This window comes from Epinephelus moara, chromosome 13 (assembly GCF_006386435.1).
Source record: "Epinephelus moara isolate mb chromosome 13, YSFRI_EMoa_1.0, whole genome shotgun sequence".
NCBI classification, from domain to species: domain Eukaryota; kingdom Metazoa; phylum Chordata; class Actinopteri; order Perciformes; family Serranidae; genus Epinephelus; species Epinephelus moara.
Window position 1 is genome coordinate 30,927,699 of NC_065518.1, and position 23,054 is coordinate 30,950,752.

At 42.9% G+C, this 23,054-nt stretch overlaps 2 protein-coding genes across 2 annotated transcripts in view; one reads left to right on the top strand and one right to left on the bottom strand.

Moving 5' to 3' along the window:
- Nucleotides 1-15,603, top strand: part of LOC126399317 (caskin-2-like) — an 82,259-nt gene extending 66,656 nt beyond the window's left edge. Inside the window, exons 15-21 of the mRNA XM_050059156.1 lie at nucleotides 4,961-5,034; nucleotides 5,108-5,218; nucleotides 5,375-5,476; nucleotides 5,675-5,813; nucleotides 6,976-9,210; nucleotides 10,591-10,813; nucleotides 11,473-15,603. Coding sequence (XP_049915113.1) covers nucleotides 4,961-5,034; nucleotides 5,108-5,218; nucleotides 5,375-5,476; nucleotides 5,675-5,813; nucleotides 6,976-9,210; nucleotides 10,591-10,813; nucleotides 11,473-11,569 — 2,981 coding nt within the window. The 3' untranslated portion in view covers nucleotides 11,570-15,603. The remainder of the gene's footprint in view (nucleotides 1-4,960; nucleotides 5,035-5,107; nucleotides 5,219-5,374; nucleotides 5,477-5,674; nucleotides 5,814-6,975; nucleotides 9,211-10,590; nucleotides 10,814-11,472) is intronic.
- LOC126399327 (Na(+)/H(+) exchange regulatory cofactor NHE-RF1-like) overlaps nucleotides 14,881-23,054 on the bottom strand; it is a 30,556-nt gene continuing 22,382 nt past the window's right edge. The window contains exons 3-6 of the mRNA XM_050059173.1: nucleotides 21,785-21,938; nucleotides 21,588-21,622; nucleotides 17,895-17,993; nucleotides 14,881-15,931 (exon numbers count right to left, since the gene is read on the bottom strand). Coding sequence (XP_049915130.1) covers nucleotides 15,776-15,931; nucleotides 17,895-17,993; nucleotides 21,588-21,622; nucleotides 21,785-21,938 — 444 coding nt within the window. The 3' untranslated portion in view covers nucleotides 14,881-15,775. The remainder of the gene's footprint in view (nucleotides 15,932-17,894; nucleotides 17,994-21,587; nucleotides 21,623-21,784; nucleotides 21,939-23,054) is intronic.

A 23,054-nucleotide genomic window follows, 5' to 3' on the forward strand; every position in this document is an offset into this window, starting at 1 on the left:
AAAGAATATAATTTACAAGAAAAGCCCCAAGCCATTAAGTTAATCGATTTTCTTACACCCCTCATCACTCCAAATCGATGGTGCGCCAGAATTTAAAGTTTTACTTTGGTGAACACTTTTACTTTGGTGAATTTGGTGAATTCCGCATCCGCTCTCTAGACCGGAACCAGAATCCAGACAAAATTCAGAGTGAATAACATAAAGTGAAGAGCCTGGTGACGCGAGGCTACTGGTTTATGGGGACTCACTCTGTTTTAGAGCCAACCTCAAGTGGCCATCTGAGGAACTGCAGTTTTTGGCACTTGTGTAAAGGCTTAATTTTTCTGCCTTGGAGTTTACCGCTTGGTTAAAACATCAGTGACTTTTGGTTTCACAATGACATGAACTGCAGCCTACTGCATGAAGGTCTTGTTTTGTTTGGCTCATCCACTTCCCCACCCTTCCGCCCTACACAGACTTTCTCGCTCTTTGTACTATGTCAGTTGCTCTGGCTTCAAGTTTTGCCACTGACAGGTTTACATTAGAGTTAGCTGAAAGCCTGATGCGTCTCATAAAGACACTAAAGGGTGCCTATCAGGTCGATATCACATGCTGTGGGGTGTGACACAGTGTAGATATTGACAACCTGGGAGTGTAATTGGCCTGGGCTCTGAGGATGGAGACAATGATTGGTTTGTCAAATGCATGTGTGGTTAACTTTCCCATCTCCTCAGATTAAGTGCAGCATACAGTCGTCTCAGTCCCCCAGTACATTTTGGCTCCATTTCATATAATTTCCACAGAGTCATGAAGCCTGAGCTTTAATCCTTTGCTGATGCCATGAATTTGTTTTGATCTCTGCACTCTTTGACTCAGCTGTCTGGAATAAAACAAGTCCCTGCTGTGCTTTAGATGCTACTTCAAACTGTGCTCAGTTACAGACTCATAGTGTTCATTGTGTAATTGATTTAATTTCTTTTCCATGGCCTTAAATCTAGGGTAATGATACTTATTAGTGAAACCTATAACTTCTTGTCGTCCACATTCCTCATTTGACACATGAAAGGTGACAGACTGTTTACTAGTATTACAGTTTTACTTCTTTATTTTATGACATTTTCCAAAAAATCCAATTTATTTCTCCTACTCTTTTGCAAGGTAAAAATATTTATGCACTTGAGGAATGCAATTAAAGACAAATAGTGCTTTTGTTCTGCAGCTTGAGCTGTTGTTGCTGTCAGTGTACAAGGATGTGAGATGAGAGGACAGAGAACAAGCACACCTCACCACAGAAACCAATAAAACCACACGCTTCTCTCAAACACACAACCCATAAAAGCACCTGATCACCTCTCTAGGGAAGCACTACGGGCTACCAGAATGTGTCTTTGTGTGTGTGTGCGTGCTTTTAGATCTCAAGGGCAGGTGCAGAAAAATCCTAGAAAAGCGCACGTGTTGCAGCTATTCTCTGGACTTATTGAGAGGGGGGCCTTTAAAGTGTTAGAGAGTGACATGCTAAATGAAGCAGAGGATCTCTGTTGACCTCAGGCTGAATAGGAAGGAGGTTTAAAGTGAAGGAGAAGAGAAATGAGGAGTGGGAGGGAGGGGTCAGAGGGAGGAGACAGGAACAGAAGCAGAAAGAGCAAAACATATTTGTTAAGTGAAGGAGACAGAGGGAGAAAGAGAACAGATCAGAGGACTGAACTGAAAGACATGTCTGCTCTGCATGAAGGATAGTTAGAAATAAGGATGAAGTGCCAAACATCAGGAGCTCTGACGCTCTCCTTCCTCTTAAAGGGTAAGAAGTCATGTAAGGATTGTTTGATGATTTATGGTAGCTGCCAGGGATCCAGCATTAATTCACATTTATTGTACTTTCAGTTGTTAGATATGAGCAGAGGAGTCTACTCACCTCAGTGTTTGTTTATTCAGACAATGTAAAGATAAGTGCATATGAAACCAGAGAAAATACTCCTGATGAACTGATACTCTGAGTTTGAATGTAGAATTTCTAGGACATACATTTAATATCAGTCCTAGTTTTTCTCCAGTTTTTCTTCCTTTTCTGTTATGACTGTCAGATGCAAAGAAACTGTTGAACAACCAGCTCTTTTTAGGACTGTATTCCAGACTTATATTAATATATAATATTAAGCCAAATGTGTTTTGCAGTGTACACACTTTTCATTTTGCCTTTGTGAAGAGCAGCCTGCATCTCGACCTAAAAGTTTTCTTTTGCCCTGAGGCCAAATACCTCTCCACTAGCTACTGTTTTACTCCCTTTTGGGATAGCAGGGCCCCTGACCTTCACAACAAAGTAGAGAAAAATAATATATCAAAAAAGAGCAAATATTGAAGACAGAAAGATAAGCAACACAGACACGAGAACGGGCCAGGTCCAGATTGAAAAAAAACGAAGGTTCTTTGGCCCCGGGGCATCTAAATGTTGAGATTATCTTAAGTAATTAGGAAACACATGTATCCACTTACTTTCCTGGGGTTAGATCATAGACTGTATAAAATAATGGACATAGCTACTATGACATCACCCATTGGTTTGTGGATTCCCATTTTGAAGCCTTGAGTTTGGCAGTTTGGCTGTCGCCATCTTGGATTTTTGGTGCCAGAGGTGACCATTTTTTGACGAGAGGATGGAAATAACCCATAACGCTAGCTGCTACCTTGGTTAGCATTGTGCATTTACAGCTATTAACTGTGGTAATACTAATGCTATTGGTAATTTTCAATGCTAATGCTAACTTTCAGCCTGTTTTGTAACTAGTGCTAATGGTAAAAACAGACTTAAAACCAAGTACAAACAAAATGTACTTACTGGCAAAACTGAATGTCTGACTCCTTGTGGGGTCTTTTAAACATTGAACAGGCTTTTTTAGGCACCCAAAACATTACAATTAACTTTCATGAACTGTAAACACACTGAAGTAGCTACAGCTAAAGTTGTGCCTATGCTCTGTGAATCGAGGGCTACACCATGGTCACATTACCTAACCAACATAGTGGCCATGGTAGTGACTTGTTGGCTTCCTCTTTCAGCCCTGGAGGTTGCTGCTTGGGTCAGATGAGAAGATTGATATAACTGTGGTGTCTCTGCAGTTGTATAGAAATAGAATCAGGACGTGATTAGCCTAGCTTAGCATAAATACTGGAAGCAGGGGGAAACAGCTAGCCTGGCCTGTTCAAAAAGATGCCCACCACTTATCTTGTTGCTTTAGTCTCTACACAAACAGATATTTAAAGATAACACTTATGGGTTTAGGAGTTAAATGCTCAGACTTGTTTGCCTATTAGGATAGGTGTCTGCACAAACTTGGTAGCATAATGGTGATAACAAGGCTCCAGGAAATCACTGTGCCTGGCTGCCAGCCAAAAAGTAGTTCCCAGCATCTTCAACTCCCCTGAGAACAAATACTTTTTTAATATTTCTGTTATGAGACACAACATTTATGTAGTGAGGTTTAGACATGTGTATTTGTGTTTTCATACTGTGGACAGAGCTGGGCTAGCTGTCTTAAGTGTTGTTAACCTATGCCCTTAATTTAGGACCTCAGGCTAAAAATATCTGTTGTCTTTTCAATCACTACACTAATTTTCAGTTCATCCAAATCACAAAAGAACATATTTTCTGACTAACCATTAGTGGTATCTAGCCATGCCGATAGTTTGAATTTTTTTTTTCTTTCTTGGTATAATCAAATCAATTGTCCTTCCCTTTTTTGGATTTGGTTTTCTATCTCCTCCATTACCTACTTTGGCTGTGCAAAGTGTATTTGGGTGTTCGGAAAGGTGCTTTATAGACTGTGGTAAATATCTAAAGGTGATGGACCCTGTCAGGAGACTGACTAAAAGAACAAAATGCTCGCCTCAGGCAAAAAGACAGACAAAGTTAAGAGAAAATGGGAGGAAAGGTGCATTCCTCTGAGATCTGTGGTAATGTGTCATGACTGAAAGAGAGATGAGTCATGAGTGTGCTCAGTGGCTTTTCAGATCAGGTAGATAACACACCTTAACTCACCAGGAGAGACCCAACAACAACAACCTCAACAACCTCTCTTACCCAGACAGCTGCAAGGAGAAGACTGATTTAACTGAGTTTGACATGACTTAAGTTAAAGGAATACTTCACCTCCAGAATGCCCACTTGTTTATCAGTTACTCACCCTGTGTTATGTTGACTTTGTGAGGAAAACATTTTTGTCATATGCCTTCAGTGAACGAAGAATCCAAAAGCAGAAAATTCTTGATGAATTGACTTCATAGGGGTCAACAATAGCAACAACAAAACTATATCAAAACACCCATTCACAAAAAAGAACATGAAACAACTTGTGCAGTGTAATCCAAATCTCGTTTACCCAAAGTCACACTGACAGAGGCAGTGGTAGACCAGCAGCTCTCATGTTTAGTGAGGTAAAATTACTGTTTCTGTCAATTGAGCTTGGAGTTGAAGAGAGCATAGGTGAAGTTAACTTTCTGTTCAGTTCCATGTTGACGAGGTCTGGGAAGTACTGAGCATACAACTGGATAAATGGGACTTGGACTAAACTGCACAAGTTGTGAAAGAGTTTGTAAATGGATGTTTTGATGTAATTTTTGATATAACGTTTTTGGATTCTTCGTTCACAGTGGGGGCATGTGAGAAAAACAAAGTTTTCTTCATAAAGTCAATGTAATAAGGGGTGAGTACTTGACAAACAAATGGTCATTTGGGGTGTGAAGTATTCCTTTAATGCAGATTGTATTAGTTACTTGATCAAATGTGTATTATTCTTTCTTTCTTTCTTTTACATATAGTTTTGACTCACTTGTCACACACTTGCTGTTGCGTCGTCTTTGTCTAGGGGGCTCTTGATATTCTAACAGTGTCACCTTTTTCCCCCAGGGTGTGCTGACCCTGCACACACTCACAATAAAGCACAGCGGAGGTTGTCATTCTATAGGATTGATCATGTGTGTTTTTTAGGTGGTTCCCGTCGGCAGGTCAACGGCACTCCTCAGAAAGGCTTCGTGAGGCCAGAGGAGCTTCTGGAGGGCAAGGTCAGTTGAGTACTTTAGTGCTGTAGCTGTGTGAGAGAGATGCCTCCTAAATATCCTCCCTCTCTGTTGTCAGGACTCTGAGGCCATTTACCAGTGGTTATGTGAGTTCCAGTTGGAGCAGTACACATCTAACTTCATCAGTGCAGGATATGATGTACCCACCATCAGCAGGATGACCCCTGAGGTGCGTGTATTACAGTTAGCATTTTAGCATTGATGAATTGTGTAAATATTGTATATAGTACAGAAGCATTGCCAATATTTGAATGATGACATGTTTTTGTCCTCATTTTTTGATGTTGTGTATTCACTGGCTGCCTTTTCGTGTTTTGTCCTTCAGGACCTGACAGCTATTGGAGTGACCAAACCAGGCCACAGAAAGAAGATTTCAATGGAGATCGGCAAGCTGAGCATCCCTGAGTGGCTGCCTGATTACATTCCTGTGAGGACACACCTCTAATGTCTGACTCACATGTTGTAACAACCCTGAAATGCAGCTACTTCTCTTGGATATGTTGTAATACTCTGAACCACATGTGTCTAACTGTGTTCCATCATGGTCACACAGTTGATAGTGCGACTTAAAATTAGCTAAGCACAACACCCAAAATGATTCTGACCGTCTGTTTGTTGCTCTCAGTCGGACCTGGGAGAGTGGCTGAGTGTGATTGGACTGCCTCAGTACCAGAAGAGATTGTGTGACAACGGCTATGACTCCATTACTATCGTCAAAGACATTACCTGGGAGGACCTGCAGGAGATAGGCATCACCAAACTGGGTGAGCAATTAGACCGAATATGTATGTGCTGTGGATGTCCCCAAAGGATGAAGCTGTTCCATATTTAAATGTTTACTCTTCACTCTCTTCAGATCCTTTTATGTCCATTTGAACTTGCTGTTGTTTGTGTCTCCAAATAAACTTGACGCTTCACAGCACTAGGGTTACAGTGGTGTACCGGATTCAAGGTATACCATGGGCTAAAAACTGACGATTATCATACCATGTACATTTGCTTTACTACGGTATTTTTAAAAAAGCTACCAAACAGAGAATCTCACCTGTGTGCGCGCATCTCATTCTCTCCCTGACTGCTTGTCAGACTTTTTACGGCACACACATTGTGTAATTCTGTATACCGTGAAACTGTAGTATTTTCTGAAATGGTTATTGCACTATGAAAATCTTATACCATTTCAACCCTACACACAACATATTGTTGGTGTTGCACCTCTAGGAGTCACCAGAGAGGCTTTAGACTGTACGTCTTGTTTTTTGAATCTCACACATTCATTTTACAATTTTTACTGTGATAGAAATTAAATGATTTCAGACCATGAATAAATTTCATTTAAATGTTTTCTACATACTTTGTAGCAATTAAGAAAATTAGCAATAACTCAAAGAGGGATGACTAATTTAAAGGCATACTTCACCCCCCAATTGACCATTTGTATATCAGTTACACGCCCTGTGTTATGTTCAATTTGTGAAGAAAACTGTTTTTGTTACATGCCTCCACAATTAACAGAGAATCCAAAAACAGAGAAAATACTTGTTGAATTGAAGTCCTAGGGGGCCACGTTTAGCAGCAGTAAAACTATATCAAAACATCTGTTTATAAACTCACACAACTCATGCAGTATAATCCAAAAGTCTCATTTATCCAGTTGTATGCTACATACTTCCCAAACACATACATGTTTGTTAAAACTTTACTGTCTCAGTCTCTGCAGATAAATACATCCCCACACTTCTAGTGGGTCGTAAGTGATAATTGAGAGGGATTACTTCTGTATGAGTCTATACATTGTTTTATTTCTTTTTTTTTTTTAGGAGAATTCTACATATTGGTAGTATATCTTTAAACAGCTGACTTATAAAAGGCAGCTCTGCGTTCTGTATTCAGTAGATTGTAGTGATTGCTGTATCTCTGTTTCAGGCCATCAGAAGAAGCTCATGTTAGCAGTGAAGAGACTTTGTGACCTGCAGCGCTCTCGTAACCATGCCGACAGAGCTGGAGGTGGGACTCTCCGACGGAAGCCCCCTGCCGCCCTGGAGCTGGTGGCCATTGAACACACACCAACACACAATGTGCACGCTCACACTCATGCCCGCTCTGATGCTCCTTCTGACGACTGCTGCCCCTCCCCTCGCACCCCCAGGACCCTCATGTCCTTCCAGGACAGCGAGTTGAGCGCCGAGCTGCAGAGTGCTATGATGGGCAGAGCTGGAGGAGGAGCTGCCGAGGCATTCGGCATCAGGGGCGTGACCTCTGCAGCAGTTATATCTGCCATGTCAGTCAGTCAGGAGAGCATTAGCATGAGATCGCGGGGATCAGGGAATTCTGGAAATTCAGGATATTCTCAAGATCACCAGGCTGCACCGTCCTCAGCCAAGATATCCAGCCGGTCAGAGGAGAGTCTAGGGAGCGGTGCAGGGGAGGAGGCCAAGCGTGGGGGAAGCAGTCCTGGATGCAGAGGTAGACAGAGACCTACAGAGATGTGGGAGCACCAGAGTCGCTCAGCTACCCCCAACAAACTCCCCTTCTCCCCCCTAACACCTCCGCTAACCCCCAGCAAGATGCCTCGCTTTGCATACCCGGCCGTCCCACCCAAGGCCAAACACTTCCAGTCTCCAAACCGCCTCTATCAGCCTCAGCATCATCCACCTCCCTCCCCTTCCTCCCCATCCCCGCAGCCTTCCCCTACACAGAAGGCCTTCAGTTACATCCACGCTCAGGCAGGAGGCATCAACGGGGCCCCACGGGTGCTTTCCAAGCCTCTGCCTGGAGCTGTACCTCTGCTGGGACCCCGGCCTGGGCAGGGCCCAGCTGAGGAAGCCCAGAGGGGCCCGCACAAGAAGCGTGCCCAAAGCCTGACTCGCTACGCCTTGTCTGATGGCGAACCGGACGATGATGACGACCCTGTTCCCTCCCACACCTCTGCTTCCTCTGGAGCCATGCCCTCCTATGCCACCCTGTCGCGCAGGCCGGGACGCGGGCACACGAGTGCCACAGGGGCCCAACGCCACATCAACCGCAGCCACTCTTTTGCTGTGCGATCTCGACGCAAAGGCCCTCCCCCACCACCGCCCAAGAGGATGAGCTCGGTAAGCGGCAGCCCGGCACGCCAACCGGGGAATGGACAAGGGGTGGAGCCAGAGGTGAAGGGAGGGGTGGAGACAGAGAGCTCAGGCAGTGTGAGGAGCATCGCAGCCAGGTTAGAGGGAAGCAGCAGCAGCAGCAGCCCATCCAGGAGGATAGATATACCTCCACCTCATATCCCAGTTTCACCTGTTTTCATTCCCGTTTCCTCCCCGATTCCACACGGGATGACTCCTCACGTCATCCTACAGCACTCCAAACCTGTCCCTGCTCTGGGTGTTGGGGGCCTGAGGAGGACAGGAAGCGAGAGGACAGAAGTGGAGATTGACAGGCAAACACTTGAAGAGAGAGCCAGGAAAAGTGAAAGAATGTCAAAGAGTGCTACTGCATCTCCGAAGCACGCTGACCACCTCCCTTTCGCTGAAGAAGGCAACCTCACTATCAAACAGAGGCCAAGGATGTCAGCTGTCACCCACGCAGACACTGAAATCAGAACTTCTCCACAACGTCCAGCCCAGACTCCGACCAGCCTGGAGCTCCCCGAGTTCAACCTGAAAGAGTCTGACACGGTGAAAAGACGACACAAACCCAAAGACAAAGACTCATTGACACCTGATGAGGTTACCTCCCCTCACAGGGACAACAACCACCTGCAAACCAACAGTCTTCACACGTACAATGAATTCAGGGCGCAGAGTGATGATGAATCTCAGAGGCCAGGGATTATGTTCCAGAGAGTGGGCTCCATGGGAAAAGGCCCAAAGCCTCCAGTGTCCTCAAAACCTCCCAGTCCACTCAAACAACCCTCTAACAGCAGACCAACAACCCCCCAGAAAGCCATCTGTTCAGTACCAGCTAGTCCACAAACAGCCATTCCTAAACTAACCAGTGTACAGATTCACACAGTCTCCCCGAAACTGGGCGGCAGCATTCACACACAGACATGTATACCTAGCCCCAAACCTGTGCACCCACAGACAGTGATGTCCAAGCCAGAGACTCCCCAGAAAGCTGCTGGTTTGTCTGTATCAAGACTCCCTCAGCCCAGCATGGTGTCTGCATCAACAGCAGGTAAGACTGGCAAAAAAAGATTTTGGCTTATTTTGTGACTAAGGCCTAGTCCACACGGACCCGTGTACTTCTGAAACCGTGTATTATTCTATGCGATTTGGCTGTTTGGCCACACGCAACTGCAATTTTGGGGCCCCCGAAACTGCATTTCTTTGAAACCGGAGTCCAGGGTGAAATTTTTGGAAGACTTGGTGCCAGTGGTTGCGTGTAGATAGGATAACCGCAGTATTTTATTACCTGTCTCCATTGTTTGATGTCAGAACGACGGTAAATAGCTAGTGAAATGACAGAGCAAACAAACATGCTGGTGCTAACTTTATTTGTGAGCGTGCTATCTGCTCCCTTTGCATGGCATATCCAGCTGCTCGATCTAACGACGAACGAAGGAGGATGCTCCTGTTGCTAGCTACCCACTACCATGAAAGCAGCGACGGGCCTGCCAACGGAGGTAATGGATACGGCCAGGTTGGACCTCCGTTGGCAGGCCCGTCGCTGCTTTCGTGGTAGTATAGTTGGTCATTCAGGCGCCTCTGCTGTTGAATTAGGTCGCGCTATTTTTGTGGATCGGGTTGTTTTTATTTTCCGCAATTCCTTATTACGGTATTGACTCTGACTTCTGATTGGTTAAAATGGCCTTTCCGTTAGAAGTTACATTGCCACCTACTGCTTTGGCATGTGTATCACATCACTTGGTAGTGGGGTTTGCGGTTTCGTGTGGATATCATATATTTTTATCACACCACTCCTGTTGACCTTTTTTTTTTTTTGGGAAACTGGAGCGTGAAAAACTTTGGTTTCAGAAGTACACGGGTCCGTGTGGACTAGGCCTAAATCTGCCTCATTAAAGGAATCCTTCACCTACAAAGTGGTTATTTATTTATCAGTTACTCACCCCGCGTTTCATTGAATTTGTGAAGAACACTACGTTTTTCTTGCATGCCTCCACAGTGAACCAAAAATCCAAAAAATGGAAGTAAGAAGGGTCCGCATTTTACAACAGCAAAACTATATCAAAACATCCGTTTACAAACTTTCACACAACTTGTGCAGTGTAATCCAAGTGTCAGTTATCCAGTCGTATGCTCAGTACTTCCAAAACAGACAGCCCTTTCCAACAGGGAACTGAACTAACAGTGAGTGTTTTGTGTCTTCAAAGCCAGACTCCATTGACAAAAACAGTAATTTTACCTTGCTGAGCACTGGAGCTGCTGGTCTACCACTGCCTTGATCGGTAGTTTGTTATTGTGAGACACTGATAAATCCTAACTAAACCTTTAAAATACCAATGTCACACACTAACACAAACCAACCAACTAACTAACAAACTCAAAATGCATTTTGTTTGGATGACAGATTAATCCCTCACCTTTGCTCCCTCAGGACTGAACCTCAACGTGGTCCAGAGCGTTACATTTGCTGCTCCTTCTACCCCAACTCCGGCCCATTCGTACCCCACCTCGGCACCTCCAGGTCAGACAGGGAAAGCAGGGACGGCCGGTCTGGAGGTGCTGGCTCAGAAGAGGCTGGAGCAAACCAGTACATCACTGGAGGCTGCCCTCAAAGTGGTGGAGAACAAACTGGCGCAGGGGAGCAATGTGGACAGGTAAGCACTACTGACCTGCTCTCACATGTTGGAAGGCTGGTTGTGTGTTCCACAAAAGGGCTTTCAGGGACATGCAGGACGAGGAAGTGTATCAATTATGTTATTCAAAACCAAGTCACCAAAAGTCACCACTTTGTTTGCCTCTGTCTTGTTTACCAGGCCAGTAAATCTGAATGAATTACTGTCTTCTCTGGTGCCCATGGATTCAGTAAAATGAACCAAACAATTGAATTGTGGAAAATCTTACCAAGCTAATATGTCCATATTGACGCAAGTTTAAACATTTATATCTGTATGAGAGATCTAAGCAGCTAATTAACCCTAGCTTCAGTGGGCAGCAAACAACACGGTTTTATACTTCCAAAAAAGAAAGGTTTATAAAAATGAACTACGTGGTAACCAGACCAGACGTCTATTTGAGACAGGTGTTTATTTGTCAAAATGTGTAGCCACAGTTTTACGGTATGCAGCATTCTATTCAGTTGCTTGCATTCTACAACCTCACCACCAGATGCCACTAAATCCTTCATGTTGCTCCTTTAAATTCAATATGAGGATGAACTAGGCACTATACTTTATTCAGCAGCGTTACCTAGAACAACTGAACTCCACGTACTGTTAACAGTCTGCTTGTAACACAGTCCTGTCTTGTTTCCCAGTGGCAGCAGCACAGTGAAGGCGGCAGGAAATATTCTGGATGACATCGGCAACATGTTCGACGACCTGGCTGACCAGCTGGACGCTATGTTGGAGTGACACCCCCCCAACTCCCTCACAAACTTCCTTTCTTAGGAGAGCGACAGACCAAACACGGAGAGTGAGCTCCCTTTGAAGCTGCTGAGAGCAGAGACAGTGGAGGGCTCAGCTCCTCTCCATCACTCTGGGTAAATCCATAACAGAAACTTTATTTATCTACGACGGGGGAAATTCTCAGAAAGTGCACATCTGAGGATTTCCTGCACGACTTTTCCTCAGTATTGCCCAGTTTTTTTCAACGCGAGCACTTCGCCTTAGGACACACACCTGGGAATGTTATTGGAGGAACAACAAACTGCAGCTTCCACACATCTCTGTGTGTGTATGTGTGTGTGTTCAGTATAGTATCACTAAAGGGAATGAGGGTCCACTTTATTCATGTTACCTGTAAATATATAGATGAGTCTATGGTGACACTGTGTATGTGTGTAGTCTTTATACTGAATATATTTATACTTCTGTATGTTTGTTTTGTAACAAATGGAGTTCACTGTTTAAATCATTCTGGTGTAAATTAGCATAACTGTCTTATATATATTTTGCTGCTTCTTGTCTATAACACGGGAAAACTATTGTATTTAAAGCAGCGTATTCCTGATGTGTTGCAACATGTTTTTACCAAAGTCTTTTATCCTCTTCACGAGGCACGTTGTGGGGCTTCTGTCAGCACTAAGTGAGGAAACATTCTGTCTTTAAAGCGTTCTCGTCGGTGCATCAGGTGTGACTGTGGAGCTCAGTCCACCTCCCACTAACAGTTTGGAAGGTTTTACAGCTCGCCTCAGGGTGCTATGAAGTGAACTGACTGTAAGTGTGCTGGTTTCAGAGAAGAATTCCAAAGAGTACAAAGCATTTCAAGTAAGTCATCTGAAAGAATATGGTCATTATTTCAAAGTGACTCAACACTGTTAGAGATCGGGTGTGTATAGAGGAGTCTGCAGTGTGCTACAGGAATCATTAAAGACTTTAACATGTTAAAAAATAAAATAACATCAAATGATAAGTTGATACCTTTTAAAATGCCATTGCAAAGTTTTTTTCTTTACTTTTTTTTTTTTTTTTTTTTTAACATTTAAAGGGACAGTTCACCCCAAAATTAAGAATCCATATTTTTTCCCTTACCCGTGGTGTTGTTTATCAGTCTAAATTGTTTTGGTGTAAGTTTTAGAGTGTTGGAGATATCAGCCATAGAGTTGTCTGCCTTCTCTCCAGTATAATAGAACTAGATGGCACTCGGCTGGTGCTGCTCAAAGCAACAAAAAACACACACCTTTAAATTCTCCTAGCACACTCCAGATTCCACTGAGGAGCAGGGACCTCTCACAAAGCAATCAGTGTGTTAAACAGCTTATTGTGGTTAACTCTGGCTTTTTCTTTTTTACTTTTTACTGCTGCAATGAATGAATTCCCCAGCAGGAATCAGTACTTTCATTAAATATGTTACTATGGATCTGTTGCATATGATTAGCTCTTCCATATACATGAGCTTATAGTTGGGTTGATAAAGTCAGAGTTAACAGAACCAGCTGGTAACCCGCTTTGTGAGGCAAGTTATTCAGGATCACCAAAGTTTACTGAAGCCGGATGTCTCAAAAAGGTTGTACAGTGAACGTAATGTTTGGGAACTAGGAGCTGTTGTTTCGTTGTATTTTACTTTCATTAACCTCTCCCTCTGTTGTAATGCACCTTACAAAGTATTCACTGCACAAAACTATGCTTTTATGATTGACCCACCTGACGCCACTGTCAGCCATTGACCCAATGCCATACACTTATTGTGCGACTCAGTGTCTGTCTGTGAGCCATCCTCTGTTAGTGAGCTCAGTAAAGAAAAGCCATCTTTGATTTTTCATTTGTCCTTTTTTTTAACGGCCCTCAGAAAGTTCTTCCCAAGACTTGGATGCACTGTAAAAAAAATCAGGGAGTTGGCATGTTTTTAAGATTGCGAGGTGTACTTGTATTTTTACATCAAACATAACATTTAGCACTATTGATTCCTCTGTTCTGTTTTGATGGATGCCTGTTACTTTTTAATAATATTTCCATTGAATTCTGTATCATCCTGAAAATCATTAAAAGGAGAATTTGTACTGAGGAAGAGTTTGTCCAGGTGTATTCAGATAGGAAGTGAGGATGATTACTTACTCTGTACCCTTTTTTCCACTAAAATTAACACATATATGCAGGTTATTTAAATGTGGGAAAACCAAAAATAAGCGACAGACTCGTTTCCCCAGCGCCAGTAGAGGAGTATGGCTCTCAGTTATATTTGTGGTTTGTAAACTTGGACGTGACAAATGTGCCAGAAAAGGTCAGTAAACAGTAGAAAGTGCTTGAAAGCCAGTGAAAATGTTACGGTGGTAACTTCTTTGTACGCTGTTGCCGGAGGCATTATGTTTTTAGGTTATCTGTCCTTCTATCCGTCCATCGACCCCATACATACCAATGTGTTATCTCGGGAACGCCTTGAGGGATTCTCCCTTAAATTTGGCACAAACTTCCACTTGGACTTAACCATAAACTGATTTTTATGGTCAAAGGTTAAGGTCACTGTGACCTCGTCCGTCTCAATCTTGAGAATATGTTTTCTCAAGAACACCTTGAAGGAATTTCTTCAAATTTGATACAAACGTCCATTTAAATTCAGGGATGAAATGATTAGAATATATTGGTCAAAGGTCCTGTGACCTTGCGTCTGTCCAATTCTTGTGAAAGCAATATCTCAAGAAGGCCTTAAGGGACTTAAATGTGGTATAAACGTCAACTTGGAACCTTGATGGTCAATGGTCAAGGTCACTGTGACCCCACAAATAATGTTTTGGGCCTTAACTCAAGAATTCATGCGCTAATTATGACGAAATTTGACACACATTTCTAATATCATGACATAATAATGACTTTTTATGTCCAAAACGTGAATGGACCTGTATCTGTATAGCGCCTTTCTAGTCTTCTGACCACTCGGAGCGCTTTTACGCTACACATCACCTTCACCAGTTCACATATATTCCCACACTGGTGGCTCAGGGCTACTATACATGGTGCCACCTGCTACTCTGTTAGCCATTCATACATGATCGCACACCAATGGCACAGCCATCGGGAGCAATTTGGGGTTCAGTATCTTATCCAAGGATACTTTGACGTGGAGCTGTTAGTGGGTTTTTGTCCAGTGGAAAAGGGGCTATACACTCAATCGAAAAGATGTGAGTGGTGATTTTTGATACTGGTTAGTGCAGCTTTAAGATGATTTGTGTCAGATCACTGTTTCCAATGTTAAACATGTACTGCATTACAAACCAGACTCAATTCCATTTGATCAAAACATTATATTTATCAGTGCTCATCAATACATTTAACAGCACAGAGCCAGCATCTGTACACTTTATATTTTCATATGGTAAAATTGTCATGTGTAGTCGATGCTCAGACCAACAGATGCAGCTTTGAATTCCTGCAGGTTCAGCAGAATCAACAAAACTTAGTGAGGAGCTTCATTTCTCTCAGGTCAGTCCAAATAAAATGTCCTCTAAAATCATTTATTCATGTATGTACAATCATCTATCAAGAGCAACATGAAAAAATAAATGTGTGATTTCCTTGAATCATATATGAAGACAGAAACCCTGGAGTGACATGACAGATTGTTTTCCTTGGACCACCTTAAGACTCAAACACACTGATGATTCAGATTGTCGTGGAATGGTTGTGTTGGCAGTGAGGGCTCAGGACAGTTACTCAGCATTGATCATTCACACATACTGACGAGGATATTCTTTCATTCTAGTTGCTGATTGCAGACATCAAAATCTGACATTCGTTTAAACTGCAGATTTTAAATTCAAAATCTGCCAGTAATAATTATTCCCCCATGTGCCCCGTTATTCCTTACATGGTCCTTTCATATGAGAAACTGTACATCACTATTTTCCTCTTTTAAACATTTTTCTTAATATATTAACATTCATTCCTGTGTGACATCAACAATTATTAAAACATGAAATAAAAGTGGCAAAACTAAATTAAAACAAAAAAAATCACCAAATAATACTGTTCAACAAGGGAGTTTAAAATGTTCCGAACGAACATTGTGTCAAAGTAAGAACCAAATCCAGAGAGCAGACAGGGCAGTACAGACAGGTTGGGAGGAGATGGACCTGATGGTGATGATGGTGATGATGATGATGATGATGGTGATGATGGTGATGTTTATAAGTTGCTGAACAGTTCGTTCCTCTTGCTCCAGTCCATGGGCGGGGCTTTCTTGGCAGCTCGTTTCTGATGGGCTCTTTCTCTGGCCTGGGCCAGCGACATGCCCAGACCCAGACTGTCGGCTGTTGGGGCCGACTCCGGGGCCTTTTCCTCCTGGACACACACACACGCACACAGCCACTGGGGTCACTTTACATTCATTTCCTTGAAACCTGCCCTAACAATTATCAGTACCTGCCTAATCCTAACCCTACCCCCTAACAGAGCCATAACCAGTGGCTCAAGTGTCAGCTTTTCTGAAATGAGGACACAGCTTTAGTCGTCACCAATGGAATAGTCCTGAGTCTGGTGTGTGTCCCAGAATGTAGAATGCACACTATGTTTGCCCTTACAGAGTATCCCAATGATTTCATCCATTTGAATAAAAAAAAAAAAAGTTTCATGAAAAGCAGTACTGTTAATAAAGTTATTTCAAGAAAAGAGCTGTAATATTCTAATGATATGACTTTTTTCATAAGACTTTTCTTGTCTTTAACTCAAATATTACAACTTTTTCTCATAACTTTATGTCATTTCTTGAAATATTCCACTTCATGCACCAAGTCAGTTGTACTACACTCAAGCCCTTCATCATATCCATGATTCAGAAACCCAGCTGTCACATATCCATACTAATTCAGACAGGATGTGACAGGCATCACAGTGTGAGTGGAGTTCGGGTCAATTAACAATGATCAATAAATTAAAGGCTAACATGTATAACTGTATTCCTGCTCTATTATTATTATTTTATGTCTATTTGTATTTTATTTAAATGATCTATTTCTAAAAATATCTTAACTGATTTTATTTAGCATCCTATTGCTTACTGTTTTTGCTCTGTTCTAATGCTTTTTATGCCTCTGTGCCCATGACAGCTGTAGCCAGAGCCTTTATGATTTTGGGCTGTCCATCCATCCGTCCCATTCTCGTGAACACGATATCTCAAGAACACCTTGAGGGAACGCCTTTTTATTTTTAATATTTTTTTCACATTTGGCACAAACGTCCACTTGGGCTGTGCGGGCACGCTGCTAAACTCTATCTTGGGGCAGCCGGTCTAATTATCCCTGTCTCTGTGTGGCTCTGCAGCCCTCCATCAGGTAAAAACTATGTAGAACTGTGTCAAAAACGAGCACATCTGTTTAAGAATGATAAGAATTAATACCTCATTGTAGCAGAGGCAGCGCGAAGCAACAGAGCAACCTTGTATGTGTGTTGTGACATGTCACAGTAAAATAAATCAAGTAAAGTGATGCATTCTCTTGTTAAAATGATCTGGATATTCATTCATTTTCCGTAACCACTTGGTTCGCGGGGGAGCTGGAGCCTATCCCAGCTGACATCGGGCGAGAGGCAGGGCACTACAGACAACCATTCACACTCACATTAACAGCAATTAACTGCATGTCTTTGGGAAGAAGCCGGAGTACCCGCAGAAAACCCACACTGACATGGGGAGAACATGCAAACTCCGCACCGGAGGGCTCCCCCACCCTGGGTTCTAACCACGAACCCTCTTGCTGTGAGGTAGCAATGCTAACCACTGCACCACCGTGCCACATGATGACAACCTATTTAATTAATTCAATATTAGTTAATATAGTCTATATGCTTCCAAACCCTCCATGACCAACTGCATTATTGCTTGGCAAAACACTTAAAAATATAATATTGTTAAAGTTATACGTTGAATGAACTGTCAGTTACTGTTGGTAAACATCGGCAGTGAAAGTGAAGCCACCCTCGTTTTGGAGCAAGCTTTAGCCGCTTGGCGTTTCACTTTGCTATATTTGCATTTTTTCTGCATTGTGTTTTCAATTCCCGACCTCACTTGCGTGGTGTGTCAAGGAACATCCTGAATGCAAATAAGTAAGAATGAAATACAGGCAGAGGGCAGAGTCTCTGCGGATAAAACCACTGGGATTACTTTGTATGAGTCTATACATGTTTTTCTTTTTGGGTAAATCTTTCCCAGTATGCCTTTAATATTTGTCCTGTAATCAGTGTATATCTGAGTTGTGTTTATGAAAATATTTGTGTTTCTGTGAGGTGAACATGTGGTTGCACTGTGTACCTGAGCAGGTGGGGAGCTGCTGGTTGGCAGGGAGGCGTTGGAGGAGGCACTGGAGGCTGACGAGCTCACAGTCACTTTAGGCTTCATCTCTGCTGCTGCCTGCAAAACAGAAAAAACATTCATGCTGAATGCACATACATAGCTCTCACTTCTGTTGTTCAAGGACCGAGTCGCTCTTGGGAACAGCATTTGATAAAACAATCTCCACTCAAGGTCCACTTACCTGACATTTATGACTAAGTCAAAAGTTCTGGAACAAGCGAGTAAGTGGACCTTGAGTTGCATTAGTTCTGTCGTATCATTCTGCTGCCCCTGCTCCATACTGTTGGTGTTATACACTCACGCCCACTTTATAAGTTACACCAGCTCAACTGCTTGTTAATGCAAATAGCTGATCAGCCAATCACATGGCAGCAACTCAATGCATTTAGGCATGTAGACATGGTCAAGACGACCTGCTGAAGTTCAAACCGAGCTTCAAAATGGCTTTGAACGTGGCATGGTTGTTGGAGTATTTCAGAAACTGCTGATCTGCTGGGATTTTCACACACAACCATCTCTAGGGTTTACAGAGGATGGTCCGAAAAGTATCCAGTGAATGGCAGTTCTCTGGGCGAAAATGCTTTGTTGATGCCAGAGGTCAGAGGAGAATGGCCAGACTGGTTCAAGATGATAGAAAGGCAACAGTAACTCAAATAAAAACTTGTTTCAACCAAGGTATGCAGAAGACCATCTCTGAACCAACAACACGTTGAACCTAGAAGCAGAAGACCATACTGGATGCCACTCCTGTCAGCTAAGAACAGGAAACTGAGGCTACAATTCACACAGGCTCACCAAAATTCGACTCGAGGATTGTAAAAACATTGCCTGGTCTGATGAGTCTGATTTCTGCTGCGACATTCAAATGGTAGGGTCAGAATTTGGTGTAAACAACATGAAAGCATGGATCCATCCTGTCTTGTATCAGCGGTTCAGGCTGGTGCTGGTGGTGTAATGGTGTGGGGGATATTTTCCTGGTACACTTTGGGCCCCTTAGTACCAACTGAGCATGGTTTAAACACCACAGCCTACCTGAGTATTGTTGCTGACCGTGTCCATCCCTTTATGACCACAGTGTACCCATCTTCTGATGGCTACTTCCAGCAGGATAACGCACCATGTCACAAAGCTCAAATCATCTCAAACTGGTTTCTTGTACATGACAATGAGTTCACTGTACTCCAATGGCCTCCACAGTCACCAGATCTCAATCCAGTAGAGCACCTTTGGGATGTGGTGGAATGGGATTTGCATCATGGATGTGCATCAACAAATCTGCAGCCACTGTGTAATGCTATCATGTCAATATGGACAAAAGTTTCTGGAATATTTCCAGCACCTTGTTGAATCTACGCCACCAAGAATTAAGGCAGTTCTGAAGGCAAAAAAGGGTCCACCCTGATACTAGCAAGGTGTACTTTATTAAGTGGCCGGTGAGTGTATAGAGATAACTCAAAACCTCAGCTAATAAAAGTTAAACTCTGCATGACTGAAGTAAATGAGGATGATAGTTTAGTTGATGTCCAGCAGGGGGCAGTACACCACTGCCGTCAGTAATCCTGACAGGAAGTGTGCCTTGATCATATTCTCATCACTCACTTATTAAAGCTGAGGCTCAGTGTCAGCAGCACTAATCTGGAAACTGCTTCAAATATTAACACATCCCTGCTCGTGTCCACATTCTTCAGCTGTACTGTGTGTCCTCACACACACAGTACCTGACCCTGCGCCACTCACTTCATGTATGTATGAAATTGGCATCTAATTGGTAAGCAGCTGCTGTTCTAAAAATAACCTCAGGCCTCTGTAAGTGGCTTTGGACAAATGCTACAATATGCTGCATAACACAAGAGCCCTCTGGTGAGGTTTCCTGGCTGCATGGAGAGGCTTTTAACACACGCTCACACTAAACCACAACAACTGCATTTTCATTAGACACTCCTCTTTTAATGGGCATCCCATTTCCACTAATGTAAGTTAAAAACCTCTTAAGATATTAACTCTATTTGTCCAGGAGCGTTTTATGGGAATGATTGGAGCTGAGCTGCGATTTTGGACCTCTGTACACACTGAACAGAGGCCGCAGAGGTTGTCTAAAAGGCAGCTTGTGTAAAGGTGGGTAAATCTGACCCATCACTTCATATGGTCAACTGATAAAAAGGAGTGAGTGCACACACACACACACACACACACACACACACACACACACACACACACACACGTATTTCAGGTCAGAGGTGGTCATGAGTTCATAGAGTGCTGTGTTATGTAATTGCTGGTGAATGAGTGATTGTTCTGGCTGCAGTAGAGTAGGATCTCCCTGCATGTGCGAGTATGTGAACAGCGCTCGTTAGTCATCTCATTAGCATAATCCCCAACTCGCCTTGAGAGTTAAAGCCACTTCAATCCCATGATCCTCCAGGACACAGGAGACAGAAAGAGAGAGAGAGAGAGAGAGAGAGAGAGAGAGAGAAACACACACTAGTGAGCTCTTGTTGCCATGGTGAAGGGTCACTCGCAATGTCACCAGAGGGGCCGATCCACTTTTCCCATGTTGTCAGTGTGTGTGTGTGTGTGTGTGTGTGTGTGTGTGTGTGTGTGTGGAGGAGGAGGTGGAGAGTGTTTACTTTTGATAAACCACTCTGCGGTGCTCGTGGAATGTCACACCAACACATGTGGGTTAGCACTGACGGCTAATTACAGGGCCATGATGTGATTTTACACACCCAGATGATGAGGAGTGCTACTCTACAAAAACACAATGCATTCATGTGAGAAAAAAAAAAGTTTTGTTTTTCTGAATTAACAGGAATATTACGTTGTTCATTCACAAAAACAGAGCAAATTGTTTTTTTCTCAAGTTAATGCATTATGCGTCTGTGCTACTCATATTGTAGACCAGCTCGGTAATGTCTGCTGTGGCTCTGGGAAAGCTTTATTAAGTCTCAAAAAATAACCCTTACGATGCCATAGTGATGTCATCAGGGTTATCTCAGGACCCGAGTTACAAACTGGGAGCAAAAAGGCCACATCCATGCTGACACCTTTTCATTTTAAAATGGCGTTTTTGAACGAAAACTACAATTAATGTCTTGTGGTTGTACGCCTCCACCAACCAGTCATGTTGCAGTTTACATCCATGTCTGTGACATGTGTCTGCATGTGATGCAATTTGTTTGACGACTGTTTTTATGTATATGTAGAATGTAGAACTGATCAACCCTGTATTGACTGTCAATGGGATATATGGACCAAGTGAAGAAGAGTGTGACTTTTTTTTTTGTTAACAATCTTAAAGAGACAGAAGGGAAAAAAGAGAGAGATGGGGAGGGGGAGGTATGACATGCAGCACAGGTCCCTGGCTGGAATCAAACCCCTGACATTGCAATCACGTGGCATGTGCTGTGGCAAAATGTTTTCTGAAGTTCTGTAACATGACATCACTCAGGTCTGTGTGCTCTGTGTGTTTGAGTGTTACAATGCGGTCTTGACAGGGAACACGTGAAGACCAGGACGATTCACAAAACACAGTCCAGAACTCCTAATCTGCTACCAGGAATGCCCAGAGAGGATCAGTGGGGCTTTTCCAGGCCACTATCTGTAAGTTTGTGTGTTGTGTGTGTGTGTGTGTGTGGGTGCAGTGGTCCTCACCTCCTCCCCCTCTGATGCTGGCTCAGGAAGAGGTCCTACAGGGGAAAAGAAGACATACAGGCCTCACTTCATCTTAGTATTAATTATCATACACTAAATGTCTCATCATTTTGTTTTTCATCTTTTAACACTGTAATGATAAACATGCACTTGCAAGTCAAGTGCAATCGGTGTGTAAAAGCATGTGTGTGTCATACCGGTGACGTGTTCCTCAGTGGGCACGACGTTGCATTTCTTAAAGAATTCTTCAGTCTCTGCGTCCACCACCAGCAGCGTGGTCTCATCTCCTCCTGCTTTGATGGCAGCAACCACCTCTGAGTGCTGCTTGCCAATCACTGATATGCCATTAACCTGAGAGGAGAGGAGAGGAGAGGAGAGGAGAGGAGAGGAGAGGAGAGGAGAGGAGAGGAGAGGCAGTTTATTTTTCTGAATCTTTCCATAATTTGTTTTTAGTTCGTACAAAAATTGTGGGGTTTTTTTGTGACATTCCAGAATATCAAGTCAGCAATCATTTTGTCAGTAACACATTATGGTCACATGGTGCTGGAGTTTCAGTGCAGATTGCTTTGAGAAGTACAAATTGACCTGCCAATACACAAACCACTGATTCATGAGTTCAGATTCCGCAGCAAGTCTTCAGGATATCCTTACAAAAATGTACACATCACCCTGCAACTGTTACTTTGAGATAGTTCAAACAAAATCAGATCATTGTGTCATCACATGATTTGCCAAAAATAGTGATCATATGTTCCTTTAATTTAAGGTGACATCCCAAAATCTCGAAAAGCATGTTCATGAGAATAACAGCGAATTTATTCTTCTGCGTAACCTATGCTGTAGCCTGACATGCACCTCCCCAGAATTGTAACTACGCGTCGCAGTGACGCAGACCTCCTGTCTGTTTCTGTAAGCTGAAACCATTTCCCTCAGTGAAAACAAAGCTTTTATTTACTTGTATTTCACAGATAAGAAACAATAAATTGTGAAGACAGTAAAGCCTCCACTAAAATAGCATTTTAAGTCTTGTGTGTGATTTACCCTGGCTTCATATGAGCAGAAGAAATCTCTGCTCGTCGCTAGGCTAATTTATACAATGTTAAATGCCATAGGCTGGTGCTAATAAAGTTAGCATGTTGTATTTCTTCAGAAAACGTATTTAGTATAAGACAGTTGTTTTATCTGTGAATCTTGTGTGTTGTAATGAAGCCAAATTATGTACCGTTGCCTTTGTTAAATGTTGCTGTTGTCCCTGGTTTTATATGAGAAAGGAAAAAGATAGCTAGCTGCTAGGCTAATTTATACAATGTAAAATGCCATAGGTTTGTGCTAATAACGTTAGCATGTTGTATTTGTTTAGAAAACGTGTTTAGTACAGGACAGTTGTTTTGTCAGTGAACCTTGTGAGTTGTAATGGAGCCAAATTATGTACCGTTACCTTTGTTAAATGTTGCTGTTGTCCCTGGT